The 19,626-nt window shown below is 43.9% G+C and overlaps 1 protein-coding gene across 4 annotated transcripts in view; it reads right to left on the reverse strand.

Annotated features, from left to right (window-relative positions):
- Window positions 1-19,626, reverse strand: part of BCL9 (BCL9 transcription coactivator) — a 1,690,791-nt gene that overhangs the window by 73,389 nt on the left and 1,597,776 nt on the right. For all 4 annotated transcript variants that reach the window (XM_044072112.1, XM_044072109.1, XM_044072110.1 and 1 more), the window contains one exon: window positions 418-2,689. In XM_044072112.1, coding sequence (XP_043928047.1) covers window positions 418-2,689 — 2,272 coding nt within the window. The remainder of the gene's footprint in view (window positions 1-417; window positions 2,690-19,626) is intronic.

Genomic DNA, 19,626 nt, shown 5'->3' on the forward strand with positions numbered 1-19,626 from the left:
TCTGACCATAAGCTATCCTGTACAAGTATCTCCAACCAGTGTAACATGCACTTCATTAAACATCAATCAGAGGTTCCAAAATAACAAGATTGTCTCATCCTACCTTTTTAGCTATAAAACAGTCAAGCTAATGCATTCTATTACAACATCCTTTAAAAAAGTAACTGGCCCAGTTTAGCCCCATAAGACTGCACCACTGTGTAAAACAAGCATATTCTAACAGGTTCTGTAAAGGTGCATCACCTTTTTGTAACATTTAACATCTTTTAAGAAGTTATCAGTCAGTTACTGGAGTACAGGAATTTGAAGTTAATGTAAATGAGGCAGTTTACCTCAATAAATACAAAATCTTACTGATCAACACAATAAAAAAAATATATAAGCATTACTCATTTACATACATACATACATACATACCCGACTCCATGGTCCCCATCATTCCAGGGGAAGCCATATTAAGTGATTGCTTGTTCTGTGGAATCCCAGGACTCTGAAGATGAGGCTTAGGAGAAGAAGTCCATCCAGGTGATGGTGCTGGGAGAGAAGGTGACTTAAGGTGGACAGGAGAAGCTGTAGCAGACCCTAAAACAGGAGGAGATTTAATGGATGCAGCAGCGGCCGCAGCCTGTCCAGTTAATATGCCAGCAAGCTGGGATGGAGTCTGTGGAGACTTCAGATTGGCTGAAGGAGAACCAAGCATCGGTGACTGAACCTGTTTCAGTGTTGGAGACTTCAATGGGTTCACACCTGGCGAGTTCACTTGACTAGATGAAGTAGTTATATCAACAGATTTACGGCCCATGTTGCGTTGTGACGATGAAGGGTTTGCTTGACTAGCCTGGGAAGGATTTAGAGGTAGTGATGGCATATGACTGAGCCTGTTTGCTCCAGCAGTAGTCCTGTGTTCAGGCCCAAACTGATCTCTAGGATTTCGCATTCCCCCTCCAGGACCCTGAGGCATATTAGGAAAATGTCTAGGTCCCATAAGGAAATCTTGCTGAGCATGGTCTGCACACTGATTGGGCATCATCTTTTGCTGGGCAAGTATTAACTCTGGGTTAGTGTTCCTCATTTTCAAAATATCATCAGGGATCATACCCTGGGGCCTCACTCCTGCATCTCTGATCTTCTGTGCCATAACCTGAGGACTAGAGTTCATGTTGACATTTAAACTCATGTCTACTTTCATATTCATGTTCATATTACCTGGACCCATCCCAAACTCTACTTCCCTTCCAGGTGCCATTTGGGGTGGAATTCCTTTGCTAAATTCTAGTCTTGAAGGACTCATAGGTCCTTCTCCTGGTAGCCGTGGAAACATATTACCATTCCTTGGTTCCATGTGCTTCTGAGCAGAGACCATCCTGTTTATTTCAATACCAGGTCTCCCACCATCCATGACTATGCCAACAGGCATTCCAACCTGTTTTTCTGCAAGTTGCTGCATGAACATCTCTTCAGACATGCTTTGAGGGTTTGGAAATCTTTCTCCTCGTCCTGGTCCACTAAATTCTGCTTGACCTGGTGGAAAGTTTCTTCCATCTGACATTTTTGGTATGTCCTCTGGCCAACTGACTCCAGAAAGACCAGACCTCTGCAAAGGATTTGGTACGCCAGGACCATCTATTTCTGGACTCATCAACCTTGGAAAACCAGACATCCTTTGAACCTGATTTCCAGCTACATTTGGGTGTGGGGCCATACCTCTTGGATGCATAGAATTTGGTATAGTCATGCCTTCTCCAAAAGGTTCTGGACCACCAGGCCCCCATTCTTCCCCAGGGTTAATCTGATAAGGGGGTGGTGGCCCTCTAATCATTCCTCGAGGTCCATGTTGGTGCATCATCATATCCTGAACTGACCTATGTTGCTCCTGTTTCCTCCTCTTTGCTTCATAAAATTCTTGTGAAAGTTTTAACCATGCAATCTGTTCAGGTGTCATATGGTCCATATGATCATGCCCTCCTTGGGAATTCATCACCTGCGGTATCATTTCATCAGGTGTAAAAGGCATCTCTCTGTGGCCAGGCTGTCCGAAGTGTGGACCATCCATTCTTTGTGAAGCTGCTTTGCCAATGTTTTGTGACTGCACCATCATAGCCTGTAAAGGACCATCAGGCTTTTTAGGAGGTCCTTCTGTCATACCAGAGTTTTCTTGTGGTCCACCTGCTAGCCCCGCTGCTTCTTTTAAAGAAAAGTCTTTCTCATCTGGAAAAAGCATCCTGTGAATATCACGTAGTGTCTGCAAGGACCGTTCTCTGTGCTCCAGCTGTTCCTGGGATAGACCCTCTGGGTTGTCCTCTATATTTGATGCATCACCACCAGGGATCTGCAAAGAAGAACCTTTTGGATCATCCTTAGGGTCCACTACTGAAGCAGTACTACTGTTACTAGTAGGAGGAAAAGCTCCCTGGGAGCCAGGTGTGGACGATCGATTGCTGGGTGTTGAACACTGACCAGTACCTTCAGAAGCATTTGGGGCAGCAGCCTGAGGGCTATTAGTAGGCAATGCATTACTGTCCAAGTCAGAACTCTCTTGCCCAATTGTCACGTGTGTCCCCGTGGAGGGCTTACTACTTTGTGAGTGCAATGAACGAGACTGTGTTTGTGCATCGGTTGGCTCTTGTAGCTGAGATGGTTGTTGCGGGAGACTTTTGGATTCATTCTGAACAGCTGGAGATGGTGTTCCCTGCAACAGAGACATGAGTTAGAAGATACAAAGATTCAGCACAGAATGCAAAGGATCAGTACCTGAAGCACAATGTAAAAAAACTCACATCTACAGACAACACTGCACAGGGATGGATACATTATAACCGTTCTGTAGCAAGTCAATTTCAAGACTCTGGAGTTAGATCACCCTTCAAATGGGAAGGTAACACAACAAAACAGAACAAAATACTTTAATGACATGTTCGTATTCTAGATCACACCACATATTCATGGCAGAGGCAGCAATCTTGCGTCTGCCAAGAAGTTTTAACAAAGTACAGCCTTACTATAATGACATGCACGACAAACTGACTCACACGTCATGAAATTATAAGTCTGCACCCATTTATTTAATGCTGTGAAATAAATGGGTCACGTGCGGGTATGCAACAGATTAAAAAAAAAATTCCAAAACAGATCCAAGGGACCCTGAAATAATGGTTCCCTATTATATGATCGAAGACGCATTCTTTTGAATGCGTCTTGATAGAACTTGAAGGCACGAAACGGCATATAAGCAAATTCTTTCCCTGGGAAAGAAATCGCTTGGCCGTCTTTGTTATTTTGCTGTTTTCGTTACTGTAGTGCGATCTCGGAGTTGGTATATTTAAGTAGGGGGAGTGTGGGAGGTGAAGCCCCCCACTTTATGCAATGTTTTAAAGTTTATTTTTCTTTTTTGGAACAGCTAAGTGTTTGGGATTGTAAGCTCTTGCTTACATGGGGTTGATAAATCAGCATTCACTGATTTAATATAGACCCGAAACAACACATTACAGACTTTCACGGAGTACCTTCACTCTCATTAGCTATGAGACTTCATAGGAATATAACAAAATCAAGACTAATCTTATTTATAAACAGTTGATGAAGCTGGGCATCCCTCAGAAGGGGGTTGGGGGCTGCTAAAGTGACATCTACTGCAGACATCCTTCTCAAAGAAATTATATGGGAAGTACTGAAAGATCTATTAATCTTGCTCCACTGGTTACCTGCAATGACTGCAGCATTTTGTTAAGCTGTTGTGAAAATACATCCATAGGAGGTGGATGGAGTCTGAAGGACACTGCACTCCATGAGTGGTGGTGCAAACTACAGTGCTTGGCAAATGTAAGCATCAATAAGTCAACACTAATAACTGCCGGAGAAGTGCTTCTGATATATGAAGCAGACGAAGCCACTCATTTCACAAGAGGCCCCGTCACAGCTGGACAAGGACATTACTTTTGTTTTAAATATTGTTCCAGGACTTTGCCCAGTGGCTTACCAACCAGTGTCCTGCTGGATTATTCGTAACTCCAAGGAACAAAGCCAGACATCCCTGAACTGAGCAATTCCCATTTGGAGCCCTGATCTGTCCATTCGTTCCCCTAGAGGTGACAGTCAGGCATTAGAAAAAGGATCAGTATTCTGATCCTGTGGTGCTCCCCACTCTAGTCCTCCTAACCCCTTACTATAGGTGGCAGGCTGAGTCGCAATAACCACCTGAGCAGGTAATAATGTGCGTTATCCCATCTACATCACCCCCAAAACAGCAGCGCATGCACAGCTTAACACAGCAATCCTGGCCTGGTCTCTTCCACTGGTGATCACCCACTCTCCAGCTGCTGCCAATGTGCCAAGACCATGCTGCCTCTTTCCCTAGGATGAGTAAGCTGGCATCAACAGCCCAATCCTATCCTCCCTATTCAGCCACTCCAACACTCATGAGAGTGCAGAATTGTGCAACCCAGAGATGTGCTCACCTATCCTGCAGGAAACATTTTAGCAGACTCTGGTCCAGAAACATCCAAACAGGGCTGGAGAAAGCAAGTGGGCATCTGCTTGCCTATTATAGTGAACACAACAGGGACTACTGTCACTGCAGAGTTGACTCCAGGTGGAGATTTGTGCTGACACAACCATCATGGCATAAATCTTCACAACAGCATGACATGTGACAACATACAAACTCATCTGTATGTGATGAATGGAAGCATGCGCAAACTGAGTGTCAGTATTTCGGGAAGTATACTTATGATCTGGACAGAAATGAAAAAGCCCTCTCATTTTTGGAGTTGCAGATGCTGCTCCGTTCTAACTTTGCTCTCACCCCCACCGTTGACTAGGTACATCAGTTTCACTGTCCTGGAGGTACGCCAGAGAAGTAGTGTTTCTCCTGGATAAAGGTTGGAAGGCATGTACTCTAAAAGACTTGGGGTGCTTATACATGTACTTAAAAAAAAAAAAAAATTAGTTGCAGCTCAGAAAGTATTGTTGTGTAAGAGCTTACCATAACCTTAGATGTCCCTCTCTTCCATGTTGCAGTATTCATAACAGTAGGAAGGTTGCAGCCTGCAGTGCCAACATCCAGCCAGTATACCAAAGTCTTAGGAGCAGGGGCACGTGCAACGTTTAATGTCAGCACCATTAACTGACGTTGGTTATAACAGTGTCATCTTCATGTACCGACTTCAGAATGGACTGCCGCATACAGCAGTACCCCTGGACGTAATGAAGAGGAAGGAAGAAGCTTTTCAGCCCCACCTGTAAGACTAGACCCAGGGGATGCCTCATGCAGGCATATGCCTATATGCCTGATGCTGACATTTGGTAGATGGAGAGTAATCTGTCCCCTCAAGTGGCTAAACAGGAAGAGAGGGGGTAAGGAGGGTTGGACTGAATATTGCAACATGGAAGAGAAGAACATCTAAGGTTATGGTAAGTTCTATGTCCTTCTATTCTCATGTTGCAGTATTCATAACAGTAGGGAGAGTACCAAAGCTTTAGGTATGAGCCTGACAGGAAGGATGAGGTCCCTGGTCGATAAGGCCATGTAGTGTGGACCTAGCAAACCTACTTCTAGCCCTAGAGCCAAATCAAGTTTGTAATGCCTGGTAAAGGTATGGACTGATGACCAGGTAGCAGCTTCTAGGATAGAAGCGTAGTCTACCCCCTGAAGAAAGTACCTGAGGAGGCAGCTGTCCTAGTGGAATGAGCCCTCATGCTTTCAGGTAGGGCTTTACCATGAAAGGAGTAGCATGCAGAGACAGCCTTAGATATCCATTAAGAGAGAGTCTGTTTAGTGACTGCCTTCCCCAAGGCCCTTGGGGAAAGGAGACAAACAAGTGGTCAGACAATCTAATGGGTTTAGTCTTGTCCAGCTAACATGTGAGTTGTCTGTAGACACCTACGGAAAGTAAAGTTCTTTCAGAGAAATTTAGTGGTACAGAGAAGAAGACAGGAAGGTTAATAGTCTGATTCAAGGATAGCTCATTAACCACCTTAGGCATGAAGGAAGGGTTAGTCCTGAGGGAGACCCTGTCTTTATGGAAGATGAGGCAAGGAGGGATGGCCATCAGGGCTTGAATTTCTGATACCCTCCTGGCGGATGTGAAGGCCACTAACAGTACTGTTTTCCAGGTATACAGCTTCAGTGAAGCAGAGCAGGCTGGCTCAAATGGAGGTAAAGTCAATTTTCCAGGACAAAATTTAGGTCCCATGTAGGAGAGATTGGCTTACGAGGGGGTCTGATATGGAGGACCCCTTTCAAAAAGAGCTTAACCTATAATCTGGATGAGAGAGGAGGTACCAAAGGAAGACAAACTAAAATGGCAGACAAGTGGACCTTAACAAAAGAGTATGTTAGTCCTGAGTGTAGAGGCTCACACAAGTAAGAAAGGACCATGGCTACAGGAATGAGTAAAGGGCTCTGGTTTTTCTTACGACACCACCTGGAGAATCTTTTGCATTTTGCCACATAATTTCACCTGGTACTGGGTTTCCTGGCCTCTAGCAGGACATTGAGTATGTCCTCTGAGTATAGGTGTTTGAAGGGGATCAGAAGCCTATCACCCATAAAGTGAGTCTGAGACTGCTCACCTGAGGTGCATTAGGGACCCCCTGTCTTGTGTGAGTAGGTCTAGACGGTGGGGTAACCTGTGGTGATTGCCCTTGGCTAACAGGTAAAGAAGGGGAAACCAATGTTCTTGGCCAGAAAGGAGTCACCAGCAGGACTTTTGGTTTGTCCCTCTGAATCTTCAGGAAGACCTTCTGAATCAGTGTGAAGGAGGGGGGCATAAAGGTACATCCCTGCCTGGGAAGGTGGATCCCTCATACAAAACAGAGGCAGCTGACTGTTCTGGGAGGAGGCAAACAGGTCTGCCTGAGGAATACCCCACTTGTGTATAAGATCTAGGAACACCTCTCTGTGAAGCATCCATTTGTGAGAGGGTGCAGTAGTTCTGCTGTGTGTCTGCCATTGCATTCACTGCTGAAGGAATGTGCACTGCTTGCAGGTGAATATGCAGAACAGAAGCTAGAGACCAAATCTGTATGGCTAGGTTGCAAAGAGGGTAACACCTTGTCTCCCCTGCATGTTGTACCACAAGACAGTCATATCGAATGTGACTACTTTCAAGGTGCTTGGTTGGAGGACTGGTTGGAAGATCTGTAGTGCTAAGTAAAGGGCCCTCATCTCTTTGATGTTGATGTAGTCCCTTTGCCTGAGTGGAGATCACTCTCCTTGCACTTTGCTTAGTTTTTGTTGGTGTTGTAAAACTGCCCCCCAACCCAGGTCTGAAGCATCTGTGAAGATTTGCTGTGAGGGTGGGGGTAACTGCAAGGGTATGCCGTGGTTGAGACTGATGGCTGTAATCCACCATTCCAACTCTTTTTTCAGGCATGGTAGTAAGAGGAGGGAGACATCCAGAGGGTGGGAATGTTGACTCCAACGAGTCTTTAGTACCCACTGAATCTTACTCACATGCAGCCTTGCCAGAGGAAGCATTGGTATCAAGGATGCCATGTGGCCCCAGGGCTCTCAGGAATTCTCTGGCTGAAAGTGTTTGAAGAGAGAAGCTTCTGATGGTAAAGATCGAGGTTTTTACCCTCTGGCAGGAATGAAAGCTGCCATATTGTTTGTTCTTATCCTGCACCCTAGAAAGACTAGGTCTTCTGTAGGGGTCAGGTGGGACTTCTCGTGGTTCACAGTGAACCCAGGTCTGCCAGTGTTCTAGTCACCAGGTGTAGGTGATGTTGCAGGGTGTGAAGGTCCTGGTGAAGTATTAACAGGTCGTCTAGACATGCGTATACTTGAATACCCTGTGTTCTGCAGTGGGCAATCACTGGTGCTAGACACTTTGTGAATACCCTAGGAGCTGCAGAGAGTCCAAAAGGTAATGCAGAAAATTGAAAATGCAAGGAACCTACTGAAAACTTAGGAATTTCCTGTAGTAGGGGTGAACAGGAATGTGAAGGTAGGCTTCCTTCAGAACCAGGGATACTATAAAAGCCTGGTAGGGAATGAGGGGTAACAGCAGCTGCAAGGTGAGCATTCTAAGGGTGTGAACCTTGAGATAAAGACAGAGTATGGACAAATCCAGAACTGAACTCCAGGGACCATCTTTTCTTGGGAACAAAAACATCCTTGAGTAAAATCCCCTGTTTACCTGCTGTGGTGGGACCTTTTCTATTGTGCCCTGGGCCTGAAGTTGATGTAGAACAGAGGGGAAAAGATGGAGCTGGCTTAAGGGGGGATGGAGTATTCTCTGGAAGGGGGAGTAGAACCCACCAAGTCATAAAATAACTTTTTTGAATTATGGAGAGGACCGAGGCTTCTGAGGTGATCTTCCACCAGGAGGGTAGGGAGAGGGTGAGAGGGTGAGGCAAAGGGATGGGGGGGGGGGGTGAGAGAGGTAGTGGGTTTGAGTCACAGTTGAGGGGTTCTGTCCTGGTTAGGCTGCCTCTGAAAGACCGTGATATTACTGGAGGAAGGGGTTCTACGAGTGGAATGTTTCCTAGTTTGCCTGTGGTGGAGCAGCATGAGATGATGGTCTCCTAACAAAAGAAGTTCTTTGAGGGTAGTTTCTATGGTACCTAGAGATAGGAGAGACCAGTAAATGTTTTAAATTTTGCAGTTCCTTTCCCTTTTCTTGCAGGGATTTGAGTTCTGCAGATGATTTCCCGAAAAGGGCTTTATTATCTAGTGGTGCATCCAACAACGTGGTTTGTACATCCATAGGAAGGGACTGCAGCCTCACCCAGAAGTATCTTTGCAATACAAAGCCTGAAGCTGCAGATTTTGAAGAGGCCTCCACCGCATTGTAACTGTACTTAATGGAGTGCCTACTCACCTCTGAGGTAGTGGAGAGAAGGGAGTTTAGTTGGGTCTTAGCAGGCAAGTCTGGTACATAAGGTATGAGGGCTGAAGCCTTACAAAGGGTGTCTAGAACAAACCTGGCCATGTTGGCTTGATGGTTTAGGGCTCTGATGGCAAGAGTGGAAGAAGTATAGACCTTCTTCCCTAGCCTATCCATAAACTTGCTATCCTTGTCAGTAGGAAATAAAGAGGTAGAACGCAGCTGTCTAGAGGATTTGTCAGCGGAGACGCTATGACTGCAGGGTCTGCAGGAGAGTTCTTGAAGAGGTACTGAGTACCTGAGGAACTTTACAGAACCTGTCTGGGCATTTAGAAGTTGGGGGTTGAGAGTCAGGTGCCTGTGAAGCAGCCAAAAAGGCATCCTGAAAGGCTGGAAGCAAGGGAGGGACTGCAGATGGGGAGGGTTGATCCATCTGTAGTAATTCAAAATACCTCTTTTTTGATTCTGAGACATCTGAGGCCTGCCATTTGAAGTGTTCTCTCATGAGAGAGATGGTATCTCCAAAAGAAAACATTTCCCCTGGAGATTCAAGACTGATAGAGTCCTCTTCCTCAGGGGTAATGACGTCCTTGGGGGATTCAATTTGAGAGCAGTAAGTAAGGGAGTCTTCAGAGGAGGAATATTCTTCCTCTTACTCTTCTAAGGCCTGCACAGGAGTAGGACCAGGTGGATGTACCTGCGACTGTAGGGTCTGGAATGTCCTGAAAAGATTCTGGGAGAAAACTTCCCTTCCAGGGGCAGATTGCTGTTCTGTATGTTTTAATTTTTGTTTTCTCTTCAGAGGAGTTGAAGGATGGGTCGATTTAGAGGCCGTCTGGGAGGACTGCAGAGTAGGGGTATGTCTGACAAGCCAAGGAATAGATAAAAAAAACCCCAAAGGGTACTTATCTGTAGCAGACATGCATCAAACGAGCAAACTGCTTCCCGAAGCTGGCGATCAGAGGTCCGAAGATCACTGCGACAGAAAAGTTCTGAAGTGGGTATGTGCAGAAGTCACCTTTATAGCCGCCGGTTTATGGCTCTGACATCAAATGTTGCATGCACTTCTACTCCTAAGACTTTGGTTACTGGCTGGATGATCGGTGCTTCAGACAGCAACCACCCTACAGTTATGAATACTGCAATATGAGAAGAGAAGGACATCAGACACTTCCAAGTCACAGAACAAGATTGCTTGATGGACAGATACAAAAGCAAAGCCAAAGCAATCGTAATGTAAAGATTCAAAGGAAGGAAGGATGCCCCACCAGCGAAAGATGATGGCTTCCTTTTAAGAATTGCTTCATCATGCAATATTGGCCCAAAGTTATGGCCACCTGTCAAATCACAATGCAAAAAGGTGGCTGAAACACACACTATGACGGTGAAGCAACTTAGGCCTACATGAATTAAGCAGTTAACACAGAAGGTGTGAATGTGGAAATCAGACTAAGCAGGATGAGGATTACTTATTCAGCCCACAACAACCAAACTTTCCTAACCAGTACTGTAAGAAAATGTCTGGCAGTTGACTTAGTGGATTAAGGAGCTGTTAATGAGCAGTTTTCTGTGGTCCAGAGGTGCAAGGTTTGATTCCCTCCGCCTCCACTGCCTGTGTGACTCTGAGCAAGTCAACCATACACTCCTCGCAGGCTGAGTGTGAAAAGTTCTATGGCGATGACTGCTCTAACCTGGAAAACAAACAGAAATAAATAAAATAAACCCAACTGGAATAGCAACTTCCAATACTTCAGAAATCTCCCATAAACACAGCAGTAAAAAGGCAGGACTGCAGCTACTAAGTTTTCAAGCAGAACCAGATACAGCACTTTCTCTATGTATCCCTGCTTTCAGAAGAGTCTGGAACAAGCTCTTTAGGGTCACAAAGGGTCAGTGAGCAACAGTCTTCCACTTCATAAAATGAAGTCTACTAGCATACAGAAGAGTGGGGTGTCATGCATAAGGGAACATTTCACTCTTCCAGATCAGCTAGAACATACCCACTTTTCACTTTCTCCATACTACATAAGGAAGCAGAACTTGGGGTTACATTACCTTCTTCTAACAACAAAAATGTTTACTCAAACTATCCCACTTGTGGAAGACAGCGTACACACTGTTCTGATGAAGCCGAAGGTCAAGTAGAGGACTTGAAATAAAATTCAAGGTGCCTGCCAAGTTGCTCATTTTTTCTAGGAAAAGAACTATCTGAAGGAGTATGACCCAACTGGTAAAACGGGTCCAAATACAAACCGCTCCAGCTGGTAAAATAGGTCCAAACACAAACCGCTCCTTCACACAGAGAAGATAACAGTGAGTTTATGCGGCTTATTCAAGAACCAAACTGAATAACTACTCTCACAAAGAAGGTGGGTCTTCAGAACTGCTGCCACAGGATGCAGGGTTAGAAACATCATCATCCACTTGAAGACTTGCAGTGCTTGAGCAGATTCGAATCAGCAGATCGGGGAAGACTGAAGGTTGACTGTTCACTTCTTCAAGCATTTGCTCAACAGAAAGGAATACATCAGACAAGGCAGACAGAAAGGGAAATGTCTCTAGGTTACAGGTAGAGGGGTGCTATTAAGAAAACAAAAAAAGATATTTAAGTCCAAGAAAAGATCAGAGGGGGAATGACAGCTCTGCAGTCAGTGACAGTGAATGGTTTGCTGAAAAGACCTATAATGTCCCTACCACTGACTCACAGTACAGTCCTTGGTCAGTTTATATAATATGGCACAAGGAAGCCAACTAAACCTCTCTACGCCCTCTCTCTTTAGAGAACCAAAGGCATTTTTCTGGATCATATCCAGAATCAACCTTAAAAGACAGAATACAGTGAACTTCGTTACATGACTATGACTCAAGTTAACGTCATAAAGCCATTACTCAGACTACCAAAACCCCTAGGGAATATCAGGTGGGGGCCACCAGCCACTACAAACCAATTTTTCTGGCAATGGTACAAGAAAAAATGTTGCACTATTGGAGAACCTCTGTTAATCCAGCCAACCTTACCAAGCCAATGTTCTACTCACTGCAAACTACAAAAGCGAGTGTGTGCATCTGCACACGTGCAGAACATGACATCAGTGCACAAGATGTCACAAAGATGAGAAGGGAAGAGAAGGAAGAGGAAGTACAGGCAGTGAACAGAAGGGGGTCAATCAATCCCTGGAGCTACCACATACCTCGTTACAGAGTTGTTTGCGTATTCATGAAATGGACTACTGCAATGGGTAGCAGGCAGGAAATTTATAGCATTCAAGAGTGCATAGGGCAGGAGATGAAACTGAGGAGAAAGACAGAAAGAATATTAATTAAATATACTCTTACAATATGAGTATAGTTACTGTCTCGTCTGTTCTGCTTGTCAAGCAAGTGTAATGCAATGTGTACTCCCACCTCACCTAACGGAATTACAACTAAACATGTCACTTCATGTAAAAGTGTAGAACGTTGAAAGATTTGCTGTTACAGCAAACTTGTGCTTTTGAGAACCAGTGTATTTCAGCACTTAAAAATATATCACACACACACATGCATATTGTCCTCTGAGCACAGCTTATCCTAATTTTTTTTAACTGGCATGTATCAGCACTAAACTGCCTTTTGCATCAGAGGATGAAGGCATCACACGGTGCAGCTACAGAGATCAGCATTTAACATAGAGCCGTCTGTGGAAATAACAGCAGGGGCAGGAAGTAGTAGATGCTTATCAGGATCAAACTACTAACAGTTAAACGAAGATTGTTAAAATTCTTGGTATGTGACATTTCATGTTGTTGAGGTACGGGCCCCCTCACAGATGTTCACACTGCGATGAAGCTTCTGCTCACCAGGATCCTTTGTCATACTGTGTCATACTCACAGAGGCCTGATAATCACAGCACCTTTCCCAAGAGGCATGCAAAGGAGGTTTGGAACAGCTATTATCATATGCTAAGCAAACAACCTGCAGCCAGATTCTATAATGAGTTACTGAAGCAAATGTCTGAATACCAAACTTAGTTGCATCTCACTTTGCTGTTACTTTGCCTTTTTGTTTGCTTCATCTCATGAAATGTCAAGAAGTTACCAAACCTACACAACAAACGCAACCAGAGGTATGACAGACAGCCCAGAGAATAACTCCTCTCACTGACTTTAGAACTTATCTTAAAACATCTGACAAATGCATCTGTTTTGAATCTCAGTGACTGTAATAATTCATTCTCTCTGAGCATATTCAATCTAATTTTTACATAAAAGACAAACTTAATTCTGCCCAGACTATGTTATCTAATCATGTTTGTTCCAAAGTGTGTACCCAGTGTGTATAATGTCATCTCTATAAACTGTAACTTGGGAATTGTTTAACTACTGACAATTTTCTTTTTCTAAACTTAACTGTATCAAAACATTTGGACGCTGTATGTGTAAGGTCACACTGTATGAACCGAAGATGTGAACTGAATTTTTTACCAAGTTGATATGTTGTTTTTGTATTACGTTTTGTAATAACTTCGTGATTTAACTATTACCATATTATGACAATGTGGAGTTTTCTCCTCAACCCTCCTCTGAAAATGGGATATTATGCCAGCTGGACTTTCCCCAGTAAATAAATGTAAAACAAATATATGCCATTAAATTCCTTCAGTATAAAAACTCTGTATATATTTTAATCGATTGACTATGGATGGCCTATACTTAGACAATGTTTACTAAAAGAACTGCTTTCAGTAAACTGACTTTCAACTATCCATACATTTCATTACAAAAGATGTAGATATAATGTTCCAATAAAGTCAGCATATTACTAGGTTACACGATGTACTGGTTCCATGAGATCTTGCACGTGGATTTTGCAGGCTGCAGTCTATATTCGACAAGGTACAGCACTCTAATAACCAATGTACTGATTCCATTTCAATATACAGACACATTTATCAATCATTGTGCATATTACAGTACAGACGTTTCACCTTATAACCCTAATCACTGAAATATACAAATGCAGTGTTTTTCAGGGAGGGCATGGATATTTTTTTTCTCAATAAACGTCTTTATTAAATTATCATGTATGACACAGGCAATCTTACATTTATAGGGAGGGCACGGCTATTACTGGGAAATCAAAACATTGTCTTTTGTATGACGGCTTATTTATAGCTCATTTCCAAAACTTCTTTGGCATACATTTATTTTTACAAATTTCATCACATGCTGTGAAATTCACAACAGTTTATATGTTTTAGTATACAAGAAATGTGCTTCATTGTATGCCATACTGACTTCACTACACAGTAAATGCACCACATCTGGCAATACACTGTTGTCTGGACTGTTCTGAAAACACTTATGTTATTCTTTTAAGTTTTGCCCCAGGAGTTCTCATCAGTTTTGTCAGCCATAAACAGTGGGACAACGATAATCTCACTCAAACCTTCAAAGTCACCAAATATAAATCAGAAACAGAACCAGGTAGTCAAACTCACTAAACAACAGAAACAAAAATATACAGAAAGCAATTAAATATACAGAAAAATACCTGCTCCATGGCACTGGGAGACAAATGCTATGACTGTGACCCATGAGATTTGGTTTTGGACTAGTAGCCAGGGTGCTGGAAAAGCCAACAGATGGGAGGGTGGGAGTGAATGGATGATACTGACTCAACCGTCTAGGGCAAGGAGGCAGTCTGATCACTGAATAGTGACACCTAGTGTCAGGTGTGTGCAAGCGCATGTGCAATACAGGAGGTACTGCAAAATCTCTACACTGACGTGGGTGCATGTCTGCCAACAGGGAAGGGAACATACCATTCTCAAAAAATACTCTAGTCTACATCATTTATTATGTGGTTTTGTGGGACAGGCAGTTTATGTATTTCTCACATACTGAGGGGGTCTACCAAAAAATGAAACAATCCATCCTAAAGCACTCAAATCCCAGTAAGGCTACCAGGACAAGGATCTGTCTCCCCCCAGTCACACAGGATAGCCGATATAGAAAGGGGCATAAATCACCTTCAAGCCTACCTGGTTACGGATCTTATGTCTAACAGTGGGACCCGCTGGATGAAGAATGGTGGGGGGGGGGTGGGTCTGCTGGCAGGCAGGGAAGGAGGTAAAAAAAGGTTACCTATTGTATTCTCGAAAGCCGACAATGTCGAATCCGACATTGTCGACACGAGAATAGTGAAAGTCCAGAACGTCAAACGGTTAAATGGAAATCTCTGTAAGGAGAGCCAAAGACCTTTACCATTATGCCAAACTAACCCCTAAAAGTATCTGTAGCTGGATTTGAACCCTTAACCACTTGTGTTTCTTTACTGAACACCTTGTGCTACAGACATGTACCAAGGCACAGAACACCAGAGTACACCATATGCACGCAGAAAATTGCACCTAAAGTTAAAGCAAAACTTAAATGTTGGGGAGTTGTGCAACATCACAGTACATGCTGTACAAAGTACAGCACACAACACTGCAAACTACAACTTACAAACCAGGCAGTACAGTTTCTGACTGAATTTATGTACTCATACTGACCTTGTCTCATGATTACATTGGCTAAATGTCTGTAGATGATAAAACTGCTTGTTACAAGTCATCTATGCGTTGTTTTTGTCATTTGTCTCACATCATTGCAGAAAATACTTTATTGGACAGGCCTATTTTTAGCTAGTAATAAGCAGAAATTATACCCCAGCTGGACTCAGAAAAAGTACAGTTTTGTACCTACCATAAATGTAGATGTTCGAAGATCCACATTGCGGCAGTCCTTACACTTGGGGTAGTCCGCTGTCCTCGGTCGGCCCGAATATCAAAGTATAAGGCTGACGTCGGTCAAGGCGCATTTGACTGACATCAGGACGTCAGGGTACAAATGCGCATGACCGACGTCATATCCTCAGTCTTTTCTTGCCCCAGATGTCAGAAGACCCTAAAAATAAAGGTCAAAACCAAAAGACAGCAAACAACCAACCAACCACCCTTGCACTAACTATATGTACAATATATACAATATACACAATATGTACAACCCAACCCACACAACCACCTCTAACCACAGAGGGAAGGAGGGAGGGTAATTGACTGCAGCAATGTGGGTCTTCGCACATCTACATTTATGGTAGGCACAAAACTGTACTATGTTCTTCATCTCACATTGCTGCAGTCCTTACACTTGGGTAGAATCCCAAAGCAGAGGTAAGGGAGGATGGCTAACTACAAGGAAGCAGGAGCTGCCAAAATGCCCTGCAAAACAGCAGTGGCAAAACCAGCCCTGGATTTAGAGTAAAGTGGCAGGTGATAATGCCTAGAGAAAGTATGCACTGAACTCCAAGTAGCTGCCTCCAAAATATCCTTGGTTGCCACTCCCCTCAAAAAGCTGTTGAAGTGGCAGTAGCCCTAGTGGAATGAGGCCTAATCCCAGCTGGAATCTCCTTGCCATGATGGGAATAACAGAAAGCAATGCAAAACCCAATCCACTTAGAAATAGTTTGTTTTGACACAGGCTTGCCCTGAGAACTCAAAGCAAAAGAAACAAACAACTGCTGAGACTGCCTGAACCCTTTAGTTCTGTCCAAATAATAACGCAACTGCCTGTGTACATCTAAAGTGTGCAAAATCTTTTCCCCTTTATTTTGGGGATTTGCATAAAAAGTAGGCAAATGAATAGTTTGGTTTAAAGCCACACTAGAAACCACCTTAGGCATAAAGGAAGGATTAGTACGTAATGATACCCTATCCTTATGGAAAATCAAGAAAGGCTCAACCGCCATAAGGGCCTGCAATTCAGAAACCCTTCTTGCAGAGGTAATGGCCAACAAAAAAGCAGTCTTCCATGACAAATATTTCAACTCAGAAGTAGCTGCAGGCTCAAAAGGTTGTAGAGTGAGTTTCTCCAACACAAAATTGAGATCCCAAGCAGGAGTAGGAGCTCTTCGTGGGGTCTTATATTCTTTGCCCTCTAAGAAATTGCTTGAACAAAGGATGAGAAAACAATGGTGGGTCGCAATCATAGTGAGCCAAAATTGCTGCAGCATGAACTTTAATAGAAGAGAAAGACAAACCTTTGTCTAGTAACTCAGTAAGATATTGAAGAGCCACACACAAATTAGGCTCAGAAACATCAAAATCTTTTGCTGCACTCCAAAATAAAAATCTCTTCCATTTGTCTGCGTACACTTTCCTTGTACTAGGCCTTCTAGCTTCCAAAATAACATTCAAAACTTACTGAGGAAGTGGAGGCCCACTATGGTTCAAAACAGAATATGCCAGGCTGTTAGGTGCAGAGAGTGAAGCTTGACATTTAGCAAATGGCTGTCCTCCCGCGACAACAGGTGTGGAATCAAGGCAAAGGCCATGGAGGCTTCACCAGACTTCTCAGTAATGGGTACCAGTGCTGTCGAGGCCAATCCGGAGCTATTAAAATCATCCTTGGCTTGTCCTGTCTGACCTTTAGAAGTACCTTTGGGAGGAGAGGCAGAGGTGGAAAGGCATACACATGAAGATTGCTCCAATTGAAAGAAAGAGCATCCACTCTCCAAGCTGTGGGATGAAACCTTTTTGTGCAAAACTTTGGCAGCTGATGGTTTAGTGGAGAAGCGAACAGATCTATGTCTGGAGTTCCCCATGACACTGTCAATTTCTGAAATACATGAGGATCCAATTTCCACCCGTGGGGATCCATAATTGCCTGCTCAACACATCTGCTAAGGAGTTCTGTGCTCCTGGCAGAAACCTTGCCTGAAGATTGAGCTGTAAACTGAGAGCAGTCTCCCACAAAATCATTGCTTGCCTGCATAGAGGATAAGAATGCGTTCCCCTTGCTTGTTGATGTACCACATGACAGTTGTGTTGTCTGTTAGAATCAACACCTGCCCTGGAAGAAGTAATTCCTTGAAAGCTATTAATGCAAACTGGACTGCTAACATCTCCTTCATGTTGATATGTAGATGTTGTAGTCTGGCAGGCCACTTGTCTTGTATCCACTTTCCATTTAGATGAGCTCCCAAGCTTTGTCTGAGGCATCTGTCGTTAAAATCTGACTCGCCTCTGGCCGGGTCACAGAGAGTCCCTTGTTTAGGTGACATTCCTGAGCCCACCACAAAAATTCCTTTTGAATGCAAGGTATTATTTGAATGACAGTGTCCAGATCCTGGCAGTGCTGTGTCCATACATTTTGAGATACCATTGTAGCTTCCTCATATGCAGTTTGGCATTGGGAAGCACCAGAATACAAGATGCCATGAACCCTAAGGCTTGAAGGACTGTCCTTGCAGTCAGCCCGGACTGATGAGATAGTTGATGGAAGTAAAGGGATAGACTCTTTTGTTTGTCCGGGGTTAAAAAGGCCATCTGGGATGCTGTATTCAGTCTCACACCCAGAAAGCACACGTCCTGAGAGGGTACTAGACTGGACTTTATTTCGTTCACAGAATACCCCAGGCATCTTAGCACTGCTATCACATATTCCAAATGATGAAGAAGCTCTTCCCTTCCTTGAGCCAGAATCAGGCAGTCGTCCAAATAAGGATAGATCTGTATTCCTTTTAACCTGAAGAAAGCTATCACTGGAGCCAGAACTTCCGTGAACACTCTGGGCGCAGTAGATAAGCCAAAGGGCAATGCAGAGAACTGATAGTGAGAAGTCCCAGCTCGAAAACGCAGATACTTCCTGCAACTTAGTCTGATAGGAACATGAAGGTAAGCCTCCTTGAGATCCAAAGTTACCATCCAATGATCTTTGCCCAGCAGAGGTAAAAGCTGCTGCAACGTCAACATTTTGAACTTGGGAATGTCCAGATAAGTGTTGAGGATAGATAAATCCAAAATTGGTCTCCACGTGTTCCCCTTCTTTGGTACTAGGAACAGGCGAGAATAAAATCCTAGGCCCACTTCTGGCATAGGGACCGGCTGTATGGCCCCTATTTGGAGCAACAGAGAAACCTGCTTGTGAGCCTCTATTCTTTGTTGAGGAGGAACGTCTGGCATGCCTTTGAAAGGAGGCAAGGTATGGAAATAAAACCTGTAGCCATGGTGTATGATATCCAATACCCATTTGTCTTGGGTAATTAAACTCCAATTTTCTTTGAAAAGTGCCAACCTTCCTCCCAAAGGTGCTGCCAGACGAGAAGGCTCTGGCAGCTGAAAAGGTAGGTCATTGGGTCTGTTTACGAAAGGACTGACCCCTGCCCTCACCAAGACTGTGCAGGAGAACTCCTGTTCTAGGCCTGAAAGAGCCCTGAGCTCTGCCCCTACCACGCCTAGATCTACCCTAGACTGGGAATCATAAGAAGGATACGCCCACCCCTTAGTAGGCCAATTTCTACTAAACTTTGGAGGCTGCACCTGCAAAAAATCTTTAACAGTCTGCATAGACTTAGCCTTGTCTTCCATTTTCTTTAAAACTGCCTCAACAGGAGGACCAAACAACACGTCAGATTGTAAAGGAGCATCTAAAATCCTTGTTTTAACATGTTCAGACAAATTTTGATCCCTTAGCCAGGCGTGCCTCGAAGAACTGACCCAGTGGCAGCCACCCTAGACGAGGCCTGTGCAGCATCAAAACCACATTGCAAAGAATGCTTACCCACCTGTTCAGAAACATGTACTAAATCTTGCAACTCTTTACAATCAATACCTACTGCCAGAGCATCAACCTTAGACTTCAATTGTGAAAGGAGATAGTTTTGGTATTTCAACATGTGAAACTGGCAATTCAAAGCCCTCATAGCAAGAGTGGAAGAAGTATAAACTTTCTTTCCCCATCTATCCAAGGCCCTAGCCTCTTTGTCCGCAGGAAC

This window comes from Protopterus annectens, chromosome 5.part0, assembly GCF_019279795.1.
Source record: "Protopterus annectens isolate FY-2018-M chromosome 5.part0, PAN1.0, whole genome shotgun sequence".
NCBI classification, from domain to species: domain Eukaryota; kingdom Metazoa; phylum Chordata; order Ceratodontiformes; family Protopteridae; genus Protopterus; species Protopterus annectens.